This window comes from Perissodus microlepis, chromosome 6 (genome assembly GCF_051167445.1).
Source record: "Perissodus microlepis isolate ML-2025 ecotype Zambia chromosome 6, ASM5116744v1, whole genome shotgun sequence".
Classification (NCBI taxonomy): Eukaryota; Metazoa; Chordata; class Actinopteri; order Cichliformes; family Cichlidae; genus Perissodus; species Perissodus microlepis.
The window spans coordinates 33,635,258-33,652,501 of record NC_140466.1 but is presented as its reverse complement, the minus strand read 5'-3'; the positions used below and the strand labels follow the sequence as shown (position 1 = coordinate 33,652,501).

General features: G+C 40.5%; 1 protein-coding gene across 2 annotated transcripts; it reads left to right on the top strand.

Annotated features, from left to right (window-relative positions):
* The first annotated feature begins 4,006 nt into the window (after window positions 1–4,006).
* Window positions 4,007–8,133, top strand: LOC146386070 (uncharacterized). Of its 2 annotated transcripts, XM_084930058.1 has the most exons (4): window positions 4,007–4,728; window positions 6,074–6,208; window positions 6,377–7,524; window positions 7,755–8,133. In XM_084930058.1, exons 1-3 carry the CDS (start codon window positions 4,491–4,493, stop codon window positions 7,237–7,239), a joined length of 1,236 nt encoding a protein of 411 aa, XP_084786184.1. In that variant the 5' UTR covers window positions 4,007–4,490; the 3' UTR covers window positions 7,240–7,524; window positions 7,755–8,133. The 2 variants fall into 2 exon arrangements, with proteins under 2 accessions (XP_084786184.1, XP_084786183.1); XM_084930057.1 differs by having other exon boundaries at window positions 6,074–7,524.
* The last annotated feature ends 9,111 nt before the right edge of the window (window positions 8,134–17,244 follow it).

Genomic DNA, 17,244 nt, shown 5'->3' with positions numbered 1-17,244 from the left:
AATAAAAACTCAAAACCAAAGACAAATGAAATAAAAAGGCAAGGCCCTGCGAATGAACACAGCACATCTTGCACACCTTTAAAATTCACAAATTTCAGTTTTCTTTGTCAGTCTGTGGTATTAAAAAAATCTCAACATGATGACCAATGTTTGACCTTTCACCTCTAGCATAGTTTTCTCTGGATTTCAATCTGGCCACTCCTGAAATGACATTTATCAGTGTATGTACAGCATCCATTTTTGGTTTAGACAGTCTGACACAGACCGTCTCCATGGCAACCTCCGAGACTATTCTTTTCCCCAAAAAAAAAAAGTCTCTATATGACCACCAACAAACCTGTTACACCATATTTTTTCACCAGCTCACCTTTGCTGAAGGTTGTCATACAAATCTAAACATCTTTTGAGAAAGTCCACATCACTCTGATCTGTAATGAAAACAGAAAAACAATGACAACACCAGCAGAGGCCTCCGACATAAACCTGGCAACATAAATCTAGATAACTTTGCTTCTCTTAAAACATTTAACAAAGATTAAATTTCTAACAAATATACCAATATAAATATATATTCCAGGAACAGGACATTCCAGTTAGATCCTCTCCAAACTTATACTGGGCAGCTCAGCCCATCATCCACTTTTACAAAACAGAAAGCCGCCTGATACAACAGCCCCAAAAGTGACAAAAATCCACCTCCAAAAAGCAAAACTTCTCATAATGGAAAAACAAAAACGATTGTCAATCCTATCAAACACTTTCTCTTAATCTAAAGAAATTATTCCAACATCAAACTGTACAATTTACAAATAACTACCAAGTCTCTCATGAGAAAACTCTTGTTCACATTAGAGCTGTGTGGTACACAGTACGACTGATCTCTGTGAGTGATTCATTTCACAAAGTGTTTCAGCCTGGTGGCCAGTACTTTTGAAGGAAGTTAGTAATCTGTGCATAACAGAGCCACGTCTCCATTTCTAAGCAGAGACAAATCTCTGTTTTTTAGGGAGAAGAGAGAGCCCCACGTGATGACTCGATGCCAGTAACAGTCTTTTACAGAAGTCTGCAGGCAGCCCACCCTGTGCAGGAGCCAGCTGACCAGCAGCAGCACTAATCTCCTCCAAAGAAAAGTTAGCATCCAGGACAGCTCTGTCCTCAGAGCTCAGCTGAGGAAGCCCCTGCAGCAGCTTCTCCACTCAAGCTTTATTACTTTCCTCCATCCCTAACATGGTGGTGTAAAAGTCCACAGCATACTGACCTGCTCTTGAAGCTTTCACCAGTGGCTTCATGGTGGTACAGTACTCCCTAAGGAATGCAACTTCTGCAGGACTCAACCTGTAAGACACAACAACAAAACCCACCATGACTATAATAGGGATCTTCTGATTTAATATTAAGAGTCTGCTCACGTTTTTAACCATCCATTAAGGAAAATTCACAAAATTTGCAACCATATTGGTAGGTGTCCAATTTTACTCACATTTTCACCTTAAACTCCTCACAAATGCTCCTGATGGCATTTTCCCCCTTCTCATCAATGATGCGTATTATCCTTTCAGTGGCAAGGTAGGTTGAATTCCATTGTGTTGCATTGGGACGAATGATCTGTAGTTCACACTTGTCCTCTACCACTTCATTAGCCAAATGAGACCGGCCAGTTTTGTTCCAAATGGCCTGGCATTTTGCAAAGGTTGCACGGGAGAGCCTCTTGTAGGTTTCATTCATGCTCTCTGCTAGGGCAGCATCAGATGTTGCCACAAGGTTTAGCAGGTGACATGCACATCGCTGATGAGGCGGGAGTTGATACTCCAAACCAGAGTCTTCATCAAGAATTGCACTTGCCTCATGGTAGTCAATATGGTCAGTCAGGTCAATAGTTTCTGGGTCTGCTTCATCTTCAGCTTCATCTGCATCATTTTGTGCCCCAAACATGTGGAAGGCCTTGACAAAGTTGGATCCACTATCAGTTGTGGTTCTTACAACTTTGCCTCTAATCTTGTATTGGCAATGGATATCATCAAGCGCACCAGCAAGCATGTCAAATGTGTGAGACCCTCTCAATCTTTTGCATGCTGGTTCTGCAGATCTTCTTTCCAGGGACTCTTCCTCTATCCAATGGCATGTGACTCCAAGGTAACTTTTCTGATGAGCTGACCAACAATCAGTAGTGGTAGCAACAAATTTGACTTTATCCAATGCTGCAACCAAAGTCATCTTCATGTGATCAGCAGCTTCACAGATTCTGGCACAGACAGTGGGTCTGGAGATGACTTTGGCTTGAGGTTGTAATGTGGTAACCAATTCTTTGAAAGATGGCTGTTCTGTTCTACCACTGCAAATGGCTGTAGACCCTCACATATGAAATTGATGACAAGCTTGTCAACAGTTGCTTGTGGAACATGTTTGTTTGCAGCTCTCAACATCAGGTCTGGTAACTTGGCTTGTGTATTTGCTGAGAGCTTGTTTGGTGTGGCTGTGGTCTTTCGCTGACGAGATGTTGATGCCACAGTGATATTGTACTGCTCAATCTTCGATGGATGTTTCCTCTGTAGAGACAAATATTATCATACGTCAGGTTCATACATTACTTCATAACATCACTGTGATTAACACTAAAGGAAAACACATTTTTAAAACATCATTCAACTAGACATGAGCTAATCTTTGATTGTTTAGCATAGTATAAAAGAGTGGTGAATTTGATCAAATCTTGCAGATATATTGCTGTATTTATTTACAAATGTAAACCAATTTTGAACGATCATTGCAAAAAACATGAATTTCTGTATACATTCTAAGTTCTGTAATCTGTATACTATCTGTAAAAAGAGTATCGACCAATGTATCAGTATCTAAATTTTTAACTCCTTTTTATCAGTATCACCCTAAAGTTTTCAGTATTAGTCAGGTCCTAAAAATACTAAGAGAGCAAAATATGTGTATATAGCAAATCTAATTTAAGAAAAGGGATCACATACACAAAAATGCTGCCCATACAGCTAACAAATAAAAACAATCCACATTATGTTCTTTAAAAAAATATATCATATTGGGAAACATATAACCCTACTGATTAAGAGCCATGTCACTATGATAGACCTATATCAGGCCAATGATACTGATCAACTGATCCATCAATCGGGCTCTGGTACATGTCAGCTGAGAGCTGGAAGATTAATTTGAGATGCAGCTCAGCACTGTGTTCAAGTTTTTGTTTTTTATAGGCCAGCTGATTGTAGGCCTGTGAGTTTTAAATGACTACAAATTTAATTTATTGTAATGACGGTGGTTATCCAAATAATAAGCTAAAACATTCCTATGAATTGTAGCTCAATTATGCATGCACACACGCACATTAGCTAGCTCCGTCTTATTTTAATATCAGGCTAACCAATGGCGGTGACAATATCTTAGCCAAACTAATAACCTTAACACACATGAAAAATAAGAAGGCAATATTGTACACGTATAGTTGTAAAACCTCTTACCTCAATGTGTTTTTTTAAGATTAGACGCTGAAGTCTTGTAAGCTGAAATGACTGTAGAGGTCAAACAAAGTTTGCACTGCATCTGGACGCTGTCTCCTTTTCTCCCTCTGTACATGAAAAATTCCTCCAGGTATGGCCACGGGCACGCGTCCTCCGTCTTTTCTACGTCGTTTTCATGGTTGACAGTGTTGTCCTCTGTCTCCATTTTGGCTTCTTTGTCTCGAAATCTTCCGTCTATAAAGTAGTTTGTACTCCACCATTTAGCACCTCTAGACACCTGTGCCTGCTGCTGCAGCAGAGTTTATTCTTTGCTTACGTCTTAAATTGGCACGTGTTAAGATATTCATTGTGTGTACTCATGTTGTACAGTGTTTAACTGGATTATGGTTACTGTGGTTTAACAGAGACAGTATTTTAGTTGTCACCACAAGGAGGCACTGTTTCATTGTAAGATCACGAATGCTGCGTCATCACGCCCCTAAGAAGAAAAAAGTACACCACAACGAAAATGGCACCCATGAGGAAAGTTTTGCCGCCTGTTGATGTGGAATAAAGTTCCCAAAATATTAAGGACATTTTTGACTCCGTTGTCATTTTCCTTCGAGTTGATCGCTGTGATGCTGCAATACTCAACAGCGAGGTTGCGATTGCACGGCCTTATTGGCTGCAAAAATGCAAAAGAAAGGTTTGAATGTTAATTCAAATTGTGGGCGTACTCAGTAGCGACTTTTGATTTTATAAGTAGCGAAGTAGATTACATGGTGTAAGTTGTACTCAAGTATGAGTAAAATTACACACTTGAAAAATTACTCAAAAAAGTACAAGTACCCAAAAAATCTACTTAATTACAGTAACGTGAGTATTTGTAATTCATTACTTCCACCCCTGACTGTAAATGACCATAAATTAACTGTAAATTACACTGCTGTGAGCTCCATTCATATAGTTATATCACCTGCACATGTGTTGACAACCGTAACCATGGCCGCCGAGGGTATATAAATGCTGCACAAGGTTCCAAACGTCTGTTTACACTTGCTCGTGGACTTGTTTCGACCTGCTCCAACCTCAGCCTGTGGAAAGCTAAGTTTTGGAAAACACTTTACTGAAAGCGGATTTAACTTGAAAGCACAACAAGTACTTCATCTGTGGATTGTTTGTACTTGTTTTTGTTTTTCAAGTTTGAAGATGGCTCGCCATGGACCCGGACTCCCCGACTGTCACCTGGACTTCGCTGCAGGTACGTTTGAAAATTTCTTTAAATGTAAATTACTGTAATAATTTAACAAGTTCCAGTGTGAATATCAAGTTTTAACGTGATCAAATATGTGTATTCCAAGATTGTTTCTCGTAAATTGTTTGTATGCTTTAAATTTTCCGGGAGAGGTGTAGAAATTATTAACGACTGGTGTATGAATATGAAAAAAAGGTGTTACTTTGATTTGAAGGCTTCAAATTTGACACTTTTCTTTAAAATGAAATGGTTAAAAATAGCTTAATGGACTAAAATTTGTAAAATAACCAAAAATCAGTTTCCGTGGTAACGGCATCTTCAAGATGTCATGGCGTCAGAACACGCAGGTGTAAACAGATCCAGGTCCCCTCCTAACATCCTTTTCTTCTCCGGATCAAAGGCTTTATTGACATAAACTATATTTTTTCTCTGCTGCAAAACACAAAGATAAAAAAAATACAAATAAAATAATATCAAAAGAATATGAAAACAGTAGTAATAATGGCATTAAGACCTATCTTCTGTTACGGTAATGCTTTTAACCTTATTGGATAGCAGAGAGAGATATTGTACACAGGGATATTTACACAGGGATAGCATGTTTACCACAGATTAGATGTATCTGTCCTTATGGCAGATACAGTCCTTGTGCACATTTCTAAAAATGTGGATTCTGAGTTAAGAGTTTCTGTTTGTTTGTTTGTTTGTTTGTTTTTCACTTGACCATCATTTTCAGACATACCTGCAGAGCTTTGTGTGTGCAATTTTTACTCTTGCCAAGGAGATTGTGTTTTTATTTAAAAAAAAAAATTTTATATTTAGGACATGCGATTGGTACATGTGGTCTAAATGTTACATTATGGTTTGCATCCACATATTTAACTTATGAGCTTTTTTCAAAATGTGTGACATCGTGAATTGTAAATAAAACAGGAGAATGAGCTGCATGGTTAGTTATAAATTTACTGTAGTATATTTATATAATAAGTTACTCATGTCCGGCTATTTACAAATCAATACCTATTATCCATTACCTATTCCAACATAGTGTTTGCATAAAGGCTTACAAAGAACAAATAAAACAAATTGAATGTACACAAAATACAGTGTCATATATAGTGTCAATATAGTGTCACCTTAAAAGTACACAGAGTGAGCTGCCTTGGTGGAGGTTTGGTGGTCTTCTATTAAAAAACTTCACTTAAAGATTGAACAAGTAGAAGTGTCATTCAGTCTGACATAAAATGCTTTTCTCTCATCCTCTGCTCAAACTAACAGATGTAGGTCTGTTGCTTTAACACTAGGTGTCTATTACATTCCTAATGTTATTTTAAAAACTGTTTCCTCACAGGGCGTCTTGACTATGTGGTTGAACGCCCTGCAGAAGAAGGCCTTCCTGAAGTCATCAGGATCCTGGATGACAGTCTCCAGAGCACCACCTCTTCTGGTGAAGCCCAGGACACTGATACCCAGCGTATCAGCGAAGGTGAGTATGGTGAGTATATTCTTATCTCATCCTCCCCCTCTTCTGATGAAGAACAGGACACTGATACCCAGCGTATCAGCGAAGGTGAGTATGGTGAGTATTTTTTCCCTCTCTCACCCTCACCTTCTTCTCATGAAGCACCAGATGCTGATGACGGTGAACAGCAAGGTGAGTATGGTGAGTATTTTATCCCTCTCTCACCCTCACCCTCTTCTCATGAAGCACCAGATGCTGATGACGGTGAACAGCAAGGTGAGTACCCCCCCTACCTACCTGTAGACGATGACGAGGTGAGTGAACAGACTGACAATTCATCTGACTGGAACGACTCAGAAGAGTGGGGGGATTGGCTTAGCGATGACTCGGGGTATGACACCATGGATGAGAGAGATGATTCCCCTCTCATCCGGGAGCACCCTCCAGAGCCGTTTTGGCACGATTGGCAACATCCTATTGCTCCAGGTGCTGCCCCCGTCGCCATGCCGCCTTTCGGCCAGGCCAACGCCCCACTCTTCCCTCGAGTTGTTGCCCCAGTTGGTGATCCGCCAGCTGCTCCTCCCTCAGCTGCTCCCTCTGCTGCTCCTTCCTCAGCTGCTCCCTCTGCTGCTCCTTCCTCAGCTGCTCCCTCTGCTGCTCCTGCCTCAGCTGCTCCCTCTGCTGCTCCCTCTCCTGCTCCTTCCTCTGCTGCTCTCTCTGCTGCTCCTTCCGCAGCTGCTCTCTCTGCTGCTCCCTCTGCTGCTCCTTGCTCAGCTGCTCTCTCTGCTGCTCCCTCTGCTGCTCCTTCCTCAGCTGCTCCCTCTGCTGCTCCTTCCTCAGCTGCTCTGTCATCTGCTTCCTCAGCTGATCTCTCTGCTGCTCCTTCCTCAGAAAAGAGAAGCAGAGAAGACATCTGCACCGAAGAGGTAAGTGCAAAGAGGTGCAAGGTAAGTGACCAGTTTGATGCCCCTTCAACATCCTCAGGTAGTTTTGGAGTCAGACGTTTCTGGGAGAGGCCTTTTACCCTTTCCCTTGATGACAGTGACTCTGATTAGTTTATGTTAGAACGTGTTTTTAAACTTTGCCTTTGTGTTTTTGTTTTTACAGATATAAGAACATCTGACTCGGACATGTGAGACGTATTGTTTTTTTCTTGATATGTGACATTAATATTAATATTACATTGTGACTGAAAGGTAGTTTTTTAGTTGTTATTACTTCCAGTTACGTCCAAGATGGAGCTAACACCCCACCCAGAAGACAGCCTTACCCCGACCAACCCGATGAGAAGGATGGATGACCAAGTGAAAAACGGGAGAGTGGTGCTGTGTTCCAACTATGTAAGTTATCACCTCACATTGACAACAAACTGTATTGAAGGCAAAATTCTTCCAATAGTTGGTATAAATCATCATCCTATGTCAGCAGCACTGTAGGTTTAGGTTTATTTATATTTTTCATGTGTATACGTTGGGTTTAAAATTGCTTTTTAACAACATACTGCAGCTACCAACAATGAAAATGCTGTTTTGTGTTAAAATGACGTCTTTCTTGTGTTATTGCTTTGCAGGGAAGCTGAGAGTGGACAGAGCTGCACAGAGGACCAAAGATCCACTCTCAGCACTTCATACCTGACTGGCCACAGCACCACCCCTCCTCACCCAGGGTGAGGAGGGTCCTGACCCCGCCTGCACAGAGGGAGTTGTGAACATGCACTTCTGTGTCGGTGGGTTTAGGATCCTCCTCACACACACACGGATGAAGACTGTCACTGGAAGATGTCTCCATTGCATCAGCAGGACGTAAGCATTTGTAAAATGTTACAGTTTGTGATGTTTTATACATATTTTTATTGCATCATTTAAAACTATGAGATATAAAATAAACCAATTTTCATAACATTTTCTGTGTATTTAGTTGTTTTCTTAATAAGTTATTTGGAACATCAATGCAACCTGTCAGCTTTTTATTGAGGATTTAGAAAGTTGCTGGTGGTCCGAGTGTGTACAGTGGGGTGTTGTTTTTGTCACATGGTGAAAGTGACCTCATGGGGAGCAAAAAGAACAACTGAACTATTTGGGGATTCACAGACTTTCGTAATCGCTAAAAACAATTAATAAAAATTGTTCTGTGTGAACTAAAATCTCAAATATAAACCATCCTGACACACTGACACAAATGATCTGCTGTTTATAAGCAGGACAGTGTTTTCATGAGCCTGGGTGAAGCTAATTTGCATGAGTTTAACCTCCTGGTCAAAAACTTGCATGACTCTGTTATCACTGTAACTTTCTTCTGTTTATTTATTCATTTTTGCTAATTGTAGTAGATTAATATGTTCACCAACTGATTCTTGGCCTGAATGTTTGAATGTTTGCAGTTTCAGGTCCTACTGATCAGTTTTAAGTATTGTAGAAAGTGAGCAGCAATTAAATCGAGTTCTGGGATGAAATGGGACAAAAGGGTAATGTGACAGCCACATTAGTTCCCTTCCCTCGTTTAACAATGTGTAAGCAAACTGCTTTAACCTGCAATTTACTGCATGTTGTTAGGCTGCATGGTTCAACCACAGTCTGCTAACCACCCGTGGTGATCGAAGGTTTTGAGGTCTTGCTTGAGCTACTGATGAAGTTTTATCAAAGCTTGTTAAGTTTCCCAACCACATTTTATCCTGATGGTCCAAGGCTTACATCTTTATGCTCACAAACATACTTCTGTAATTAATCAGTGACCGATTTATTACTTTAAGTTACAGTGTGAGGGGCATTAATGAACATAAATCAGATTTAACTGGATTATGTGTTTAGGTCAAGAGACACAGACCTTCATCTTTAAGAGGCTCTTCTTGAATGTCTAATCACGATGTTTGCCATGCAAATACACTGGGCGGTTGTTTTTAACAGAATCATTTAATGATTCTGATGAAATGAAGTATTGTTTCAATGAGCTGTGGCACCATTCTTGCTTTAGCAGTGAAAGGAGTCAGGTAGGGCTCCATCAGGAAGAGGGCCCCAGAGGTCCTATGCCCCCGCCCACTTCCCTGGGGCTTGAACATCAGTGGATTTCCACTTAAGCAAAGCCTCATCAAGTTCCTGCAAACAGCTCTACACACACACTATCATGTACAGAGTGTGGATGCTGTGTCTAAGACCACGATCATTGTGTTTCTACCATCTGGTGCAAGCTTCATCTGTCTCACTGTGTTCTCCTAAAGGCCAAGACAGCAGGACAGTGAAATCAATCTCACTTATAGGTGCCAGAAATTAGTGGATATGAGATTAATGGTGGTAATCAGGTTATGCATTTGTTGTCTTCTCAGCAGGTGGGAAACATCTCTCTTTATTTGTTTATGTACATGTGTATCAGAAATCTATTTTCCTGTACAGCTCAGGTTTAAGGCACAATGTTGATCTAATCTAATGAAGATCAGTGCCTTTTTAGAGTCAGTGAAAATACTGACATTAGTGATGTTAACCCTTGACTAAGAGTTTCTTAGTCAAATGTTACTGGGAAACACATTTCCACACCACCATCTTCTAAGCTGTGATGCTACATGTGCAGCAGCAAACGTCCAATTAGTACCGATCAGAAGGTTGGAGGTTCGATCGCTGCCTGATCTGGTCTGTATCTCAAAGTATCCTTGGACACGATACTGAACCCCAAACTGCTCTTTCATGAGTCCATCAGAGTATGAATGTTAGATAGAAAGAACTTAGGTGCAGAAAAGTGCTTGTGTGAATGGGTGAATGAGGTGTATAAAGTACTTTGAGTGCTTGAGTAGAAAAGTGCTATTTAAGAACAAGGATGTGCAAGAATTTGCTAGACACGCTCTTCTTTTTCCAAAACTAAAAATGTTATTTCAAATTTGGCAGCCTGTGTGTCAAAGAGACTGAAGAGTAACTAAAGGGCAAAGTCCAGGAATACAGCCAAACTCAGGAGATCAGTTAGGAGCACAACTGAGCAAAGGTGATTCAAAAAAATGGAGAGAATCTCTGCCATGCAGTGCCATGCTGAGCAGACTGGTTTACAGCCACAAGAGAGACTCAGCGTTCACAGATCATAAAATCTTCAGGGAGCAAAGCTCTCAGAGAAACTATAATGCAATCCACAGATAGAATACAGTCAATAAACTCCAAGTGAAATGTTAAACAGTGCATGGATAGCTTTTTGTTCAGCTTTTTCTTCGTATCCTTTTTCCCCCTTTCTAAAGTCTCTTCAGAGGCTTTGCAATTTGTCAAACAGCAGCTGGTAAAAAGGCTTTTGCAGTGAGGCAGGGAGCCTGTTCAAACCAGATTATGCTTGATTTGATGACTGCAGAGAACTTGGGGCTGACAGCTCAGATTAGGATCGGTTCTCCCTTGAAAAGGCATTAGTGTGTTCTGTCATGGCAGGATTTCTGTTCAATGTGCAGTTAGATTGAAATCAAAGGGCACCAAAGACACCCAAACCTGAGGGATCATTACGTGACACCCAAAGCATCTGAGCAGTCTTATTCCTTCATCTGTACCAAATTACTCAGATTCACAGACGTCGTGCACAGCAGACCTGCAATACAACAATGAATAACAGGAGTTACGCCTGCGTTTGACAGGTCAAAATGTCACAGGGAGCAGTTCAGTTAAGTTTCATTCCCCTCCAGAAATCACTTCATGCATGATTATCAGGAACCTTTGAGTAATGACAGCACTTAAATGAGTGTTTCCTTACCATAATCCACTTTGTCACCAAGTTTTAGGATGAGAACGTTTTTTTTCTACTTCTATTATTTTTTTTAATATCGTTGTTATTATTTCTGTTGTAATTTGTGTTTGTTTTTTGTTTGTTCAGTTTTTCAGCCTTGTTGCATTTTTTTCTATTTCCATTGTGTTTTATTCAACTTCTGTTACATTTTGCAGGATTTTGCAGCTTTTTCTATTGACGGGTGTTTTCTTCAGGGACACCATATTATCATTATCTTTAAAACTGCATTTGAAACTTAATGCTGAGTTTTTACTTTCTGCAGTTGAAGTTATCTAAAGAAACTGTGTGTGGGTGCAGCTGAAAGAACGTCTTTTGGTAAATAATACAGAAATTCTGAAATCCTCTACTGCTTATATCAAACAGAATAAAAGAAACCAAAGCTAAACTCTAAAAGATTATTTATTTCAGCTTGTTTACAGTTATCCACACCTCACAGCTTTTTATGGGTTGATAGTTTTCCTGATCCAATCTGCATACTCAGGATCACAGAGGTCCATGAAGGCAGCCGGTGCTCTGCATACAAAGTCCGGATCTCCCACAAAAGAAGAGATCAAATGTAATATTAGTGCATTCCATAGATTATCAGCCAACAGCCTTGAAGACACACTTAGCCTCTTTTAGTTTTCAGCCTAGAACGAGGAACCACCAGCAGGTTTCTGTCAGAAGACCTCAGTGACCTGCACCTTATAGATGGAAGCAAATGAAGTTTGATCTCAGCTTCATGCTCTTGTTCTGCTCGTGCTCTGATTTGAATTACATGTTCTACACACTTCACTGTATCTCACTGTCAGTTTGTCAATTTGTGACATTAATTCAGAGGAATATGGTGTAAACCAATGATTTATAAACCTAAAACAGCTCATGATCACTAACCAATGCTAACTTTGAGAAGCAATGCAGAACATATTGTGCCCTCTGTGTGGCTAATGGTGCTCTTAAGAGTTGAAGAGCAAAACAAAAGAAAAAAAACCCTCACTCACGAGTCTGCGACTGCGTGCTGACAGAGAGCGAGTGGGTTACCTCTGTGTGACTTCAAGCTGCAGAGGGTAAGGCTCTGACTGTGGTCTGCATATATGTGCCGAGCAGCAATTCAGAATACCCACCGTGCACAGTTTCTGTGAGGTTTGGCATAACTCGATGCATTGAATCATTTTCATATTATACAGACAGAATTATGCAGTAAGAACCAGCAGTTAAATATAGAAACTGTTGTTGAATACTCACTGATACACAGAGGCAAGAGAAGAGGCAGCAGACACAGTGTTCCTGCCATTCACCCTCTAACAACTGCCTTTCTGTCTGAATGGTGACCATTGTATAGTCACCAGTGTCATTATGAAGCCTTATCATGCTGCATGAAAAGCTGCAATACTCCACATATTTATGCAAAGTTACTCATCAGCAGTTTTTGCTTTTGCCTTTCATAAAGTGCTGGGAGGGAAATGAAGCTGAGAAATGAAACTTTGAGTATTGTGTAAACCGTCGATTTATTATAGAAGATATACAGTATGAACTGACCATAAATGTACTTTGGTCAAGACCTGAATCAAGTTTCATCCAAAGGCTTGTGGCTCAAATTTGAGCAGGGCCTGACAGCTTCAGTAGAAAGACGCTGAGGGTCCTGTCACTGTTGTTGATGTCTCTGTCCTGAAAGATCACAGACTGCCCTGTGATTTGTGGTGTTTCTTGTGGACTCGTAAAAGGATTTATTTATATGATATAGTCTTCACAGATGTCAGGTCTCAGGCCAGCTTGAAAGAATTGTGTTTCATCATATAATTACAGTTCCTGATAGTTGGACCAATCACAGCCAAATGAAGTGAAGCTGTTCTGGTGATGGCCCAACACCATCATCTGTACTTCAGCAAACTGTCTCTGTTCTCTGCACATAAACTAAAAATATGACTATATTATCATGAAAACGTACTAAAGGAATTGATAGTGCCCTTTGTCTCCATGTGACTATAATCTTATTAAACTATATTATTATATTATTTCAATTTCATTTTTATTTATACAGAAAACAAATCACAACAACAGTCGTCTCAAGGCGCTTTGTATTGTAAGGTAGACCATGCAAAATACATACAGAGAAAAACCCAATAACCACATGACTCTCTGTGAGCAAACACTTTGGCGACAGTGGGAAGGAAAAACTCCTTTTTAACGGAAAGAAACCTCCAGCAGAACCAGGCTCAGGGACACTATCTCTACGTAAAAGTAGGGATAGTGTCTGTCTCCTGAATCCAAACAGGAAGCTGGTTCACTAGAACAGGGCCCTGAAAACCGACGGCTCGCCCTCCCATTCTACTTTTAAATTCTCTTTTAATACAACAAGTAAGCCTGCAGTGTGAGAGTGAAGTGCTCTAATAGGGTGATATGGTACTACAAGGTCTTTAAGATCAGATGGGGCCTGATTATTTAAGACCTTGTATGTGAGGAGCAGGATTTTGAATTTGATTCTAAGCCAATGAAGAGAAGTCAATATAGGAGAAATATGCTCTCTCTTTCCCTGTCAGTACTCTTGCTGCAGCATTTTGCATGAACTGAAGGCTTTTCAGGGAGTTTTTAGGACATCCTGATAATAATGAATTACAGTAGTGCAGCCTAGAAGTAATAGATATTAGAGATACTGCACAAATGGAAGAAAGCAGTCTTACATATTTGTTTAATATGTGAATTGAAGGACATATCCTGGTCTAAAATGACTCCAAGGTGTTACTGGAGGCCAAGGTAATGCCATCCAGAGTAAGAATCTGGTTAGATGCCATATTTCTAAGATTTTCAGGGCCGATTACAATTGCCTCAGTTTTAAAAGCAGGAATTAGAGGTCATCCGGGTCTTTATGGCTTTAAGACATTCATGTAGCTTAACTCATTGGTGTGTGTTATCTGGCTTAGCTAGGCTAAGCTAGAAAATTCCTAAAAATACAGTAAGTGAATACAAGAGAGTGTGCTTCGGATGAAGCAAGTGAAGATTAAACTATGAAATAAGAAGTTATCTATAAGTTTTTAATTATTTTGGCTCTCCAGATAAGCTACACAAAAACACAACCATGTGTTGGAACAGGAAGTGATAGGAAGTGAGAAAAAAGACCTTAGGACAGGTGAGATTGGTCAATGGTAGATGTTATGTATGAACCAAAATATATGGTGTGCTATACAAGCTATCGCCAGTAGCGGGCACTATGCCCAGTTATGTGTGTGTGTAACTTCTGTGTTATGTTAATAAAGAGAATAAGTGGAAATGTAAACAAGCTACCGTGTGTATCAGTCTGACTCTGTATAAGCCCTAATCAGTGTACTGACACTACAGGAGGAAATATAAGGCGAGGAATTACAAGCCTTATCCTGACGCGAGAGCATCCTGACGCGAAACATCTGCGCCTGGTTTGGGAACAGCACCAAGCAGGACAGACGAGATCTGCAAAGAGTGGTGCGCTCGGCCGAACGCATCATTCAATCAGAGCTCCCTGACCTGCTGTCCATCTACACCAAGCGGTGCAAGACCAAAGCTATGAAGATTATGATGGACCTCTCCCATCCCAACAATGGACTCTTCTCACTGTTGAGGTCTGGGAAGCGCTTCCGCTCCGTTAAGGCCAAAACAGAGAGAATGAGGAGGAGCTTCTTCCCCCAGGCTATTCGGGCCCTGAACCAGGTGTAGGACCGGACTCTCCCACACATCACATCACTATAAGACTGGACTCTCACACACATCACATCACCACACACACTCTGGTTTTTCTTCATGCACACTTCCTATAATTTAGAATGTCTTTCTGCTATTTGCACATTTTTACTGTAAATTTCTAAGTTAAATCTGTAAATTTTGTAATAACCTGTAAATTGTAAATACTGTAAAACCACTGTCATTTAATGGTCGGGCATTGCATTGCACAGCTACAAGCATTTCACCTCATGTCATACTGTGTATGGTTGTGTGTGTGACAAATAAAATTTGAATTTGATAACAATAGAGCTCTTTTTCTGAAATCGTAAAAGGTAGTAAAAGTCAGCAAAACAGCAATTGTTGAAGCTGCTTCCTGTTTGAGGGAACTGGCCATTTAACCACTTTGACTGAGTGTGCTTTTAAATTACCTTTTTCAACAATAAAGCCCAGGAATGACACTGAAATTCACATTTCTCACCTTTTAAATTGAGATGTTTTTTTCTAGGAGACATTTGAGAAGGACTTGACAGGTATAAAACAACTGGGAGAAGTTAAGAATATTGTTGAAATAAAGAAAATGTGGATGATGAAGTCACAAAGGATGTCATTGACTAGGGCCTGAAAGACTCCTGGTGCGTTTGCTGAAAATGCTATTTTCAAATAACCGAAACGACCCATTTGGGTTTAAAAATTATACTGATTACTGGAAGGTGAAGGAGGACCAGTAAGCGAGTCAATGAAGCAGTCATAAGGACGATGAGGTGTGAGATAAAGAGCTAAACCTCCTCTCACTTTGGTTAAGGGTAAACAGCCTATTGCCCGCAGCATCAGCTAAATTCTTTGTCATAAACACTTTGCAATGAAATTTGGGTTTGGTTTCAGCATGGCTTCGGCCCATCTCAGAGCTCACCCTCACAGCAGGATAACCATGAAAGCAAATTTTGCACAGTCTGAAGAATAAGTTCTACTTTGTTGATGAAACACTAGGAAACACTGTTTGAGGAACCCTCTGTTCTTTTCTAACTCGCTGGTGAAAACTTCAGGTGGCCTTTCTAGAGGTACAAGCTCTCTGAGCTGTGCTGCTGCCTGCTGACCATGTCCATCGTTTTATGACCACAGTATCTTATAACGGATGTCAATCCAGCAGATTATCTTTGGCATGTGGTGGATCAGGAGATTTGCAACATGGATGCACAGCCGACAAACCTGAAGCAACTGTGTGATGCTATCATATCAATATGAAACTGTGAGGAATGTTTCCAGGTCTTTGTTGAATCTGTGCCACAAAGAATTAAGGCAGTTCTGAAGGTGAAAGAAGGTCCAAAACAGTACTGGCAAGGTGTAACTAATGAAGTGGACAGTGACTGTATTTAGTGTCTAGATGTTTTTTTCAGTATTTTATTCACTTAATAGCAGGACAGAATACCACATGACTGTGGCCTTGTGTTATACCCTCTCTACTGCAGTGATGCTGCAGACAAACACAAACATCGTGATTAGACATTTAAGAAGAGCCTCTTAAAGATGAAGGTCTGTGTCTCTTGACCTAAACACGTAATCCTGTTAAATCTGATTTATGTTCATTAATGCTCCTCACACTGTAACTTAAAATTTGTCACTGATTAATTACAGAAGTACGTTTGTGAGCATAAAGCTGTAAGCCTTGGACCATCGGGATGAAATGTGGTTGGGAAACTTAACAAGCTTTGAAAAGACTTCATCAGTAGTTCGAACAAGACCTCAAAACCTTCGATCACCACGGGTGGTTAGCAGACTGTGGTTGTACCATGCAGCCTAACAACATGCAGTAAATTGCAGGTTAAAGTAGTCTGCTTACACATTGTTAAACGTGTACTGTACTTAAAACTGATCAGTGGGACCTGAAACTGCAAACATTCAGGCGAAAGTTACAGTGATAACAGAGTCATGCCAGTTTTTGACCAGGTGGTTAAACTCATGCAAATTAGCTTCACCCAGGCTCATGAAAAAATTGTCCTGCTTATAGACAGCAGATCATTTGTGTCAGTGTGTCAGGATGGTTCATATTTGTTGACATAGAACAATTTTTCTTCATTTTTTAAGGATTATAAAAGTCTGAATCCCCAAATTGTTCAGTTTGTCTTTTTGCTCCCTATGAGGATGAGGTCACTTTCACCATGTGAAAGGCCTAGTGGTATGGCCTGTCTACCCTTATTTGGATTACCGTAATGACGACAATATCAACGGCGCGCACAGCGTCGCTGCTTTCAGGAGCCATTGGAAGTTTTAAGGTTGCTCAAAAGGGCGTATGCTCCGTGGAAAACTCCATATCCCACAATTCATAGCACACCTCTATCGAGTGTAACAATGGCGGCTGCCACCTTGTTTTTATATTCCTCTTATTCGTGTTTCTAGGTCACAAAATAAACTTTTAAGATATTTTCAGGCGAGAATGTAGATGTGTAAACTTCAAATATCTGCTCATTTTATCAAGACATCCCATATTAGCAACAGTTCTCTTACATGTTGCTACTAGCTGGCTACCTAGCTAGCTAGCGTGGCTAGCGCCGCTTTGCTCAAAAGCACCCGGGCTTGGCTTACAGTGAGGCGGCTCACACTCGTTTCAGCCCCCGATCGCTCACAAAGAGTCTGTGTCTCAGCTGAACTTG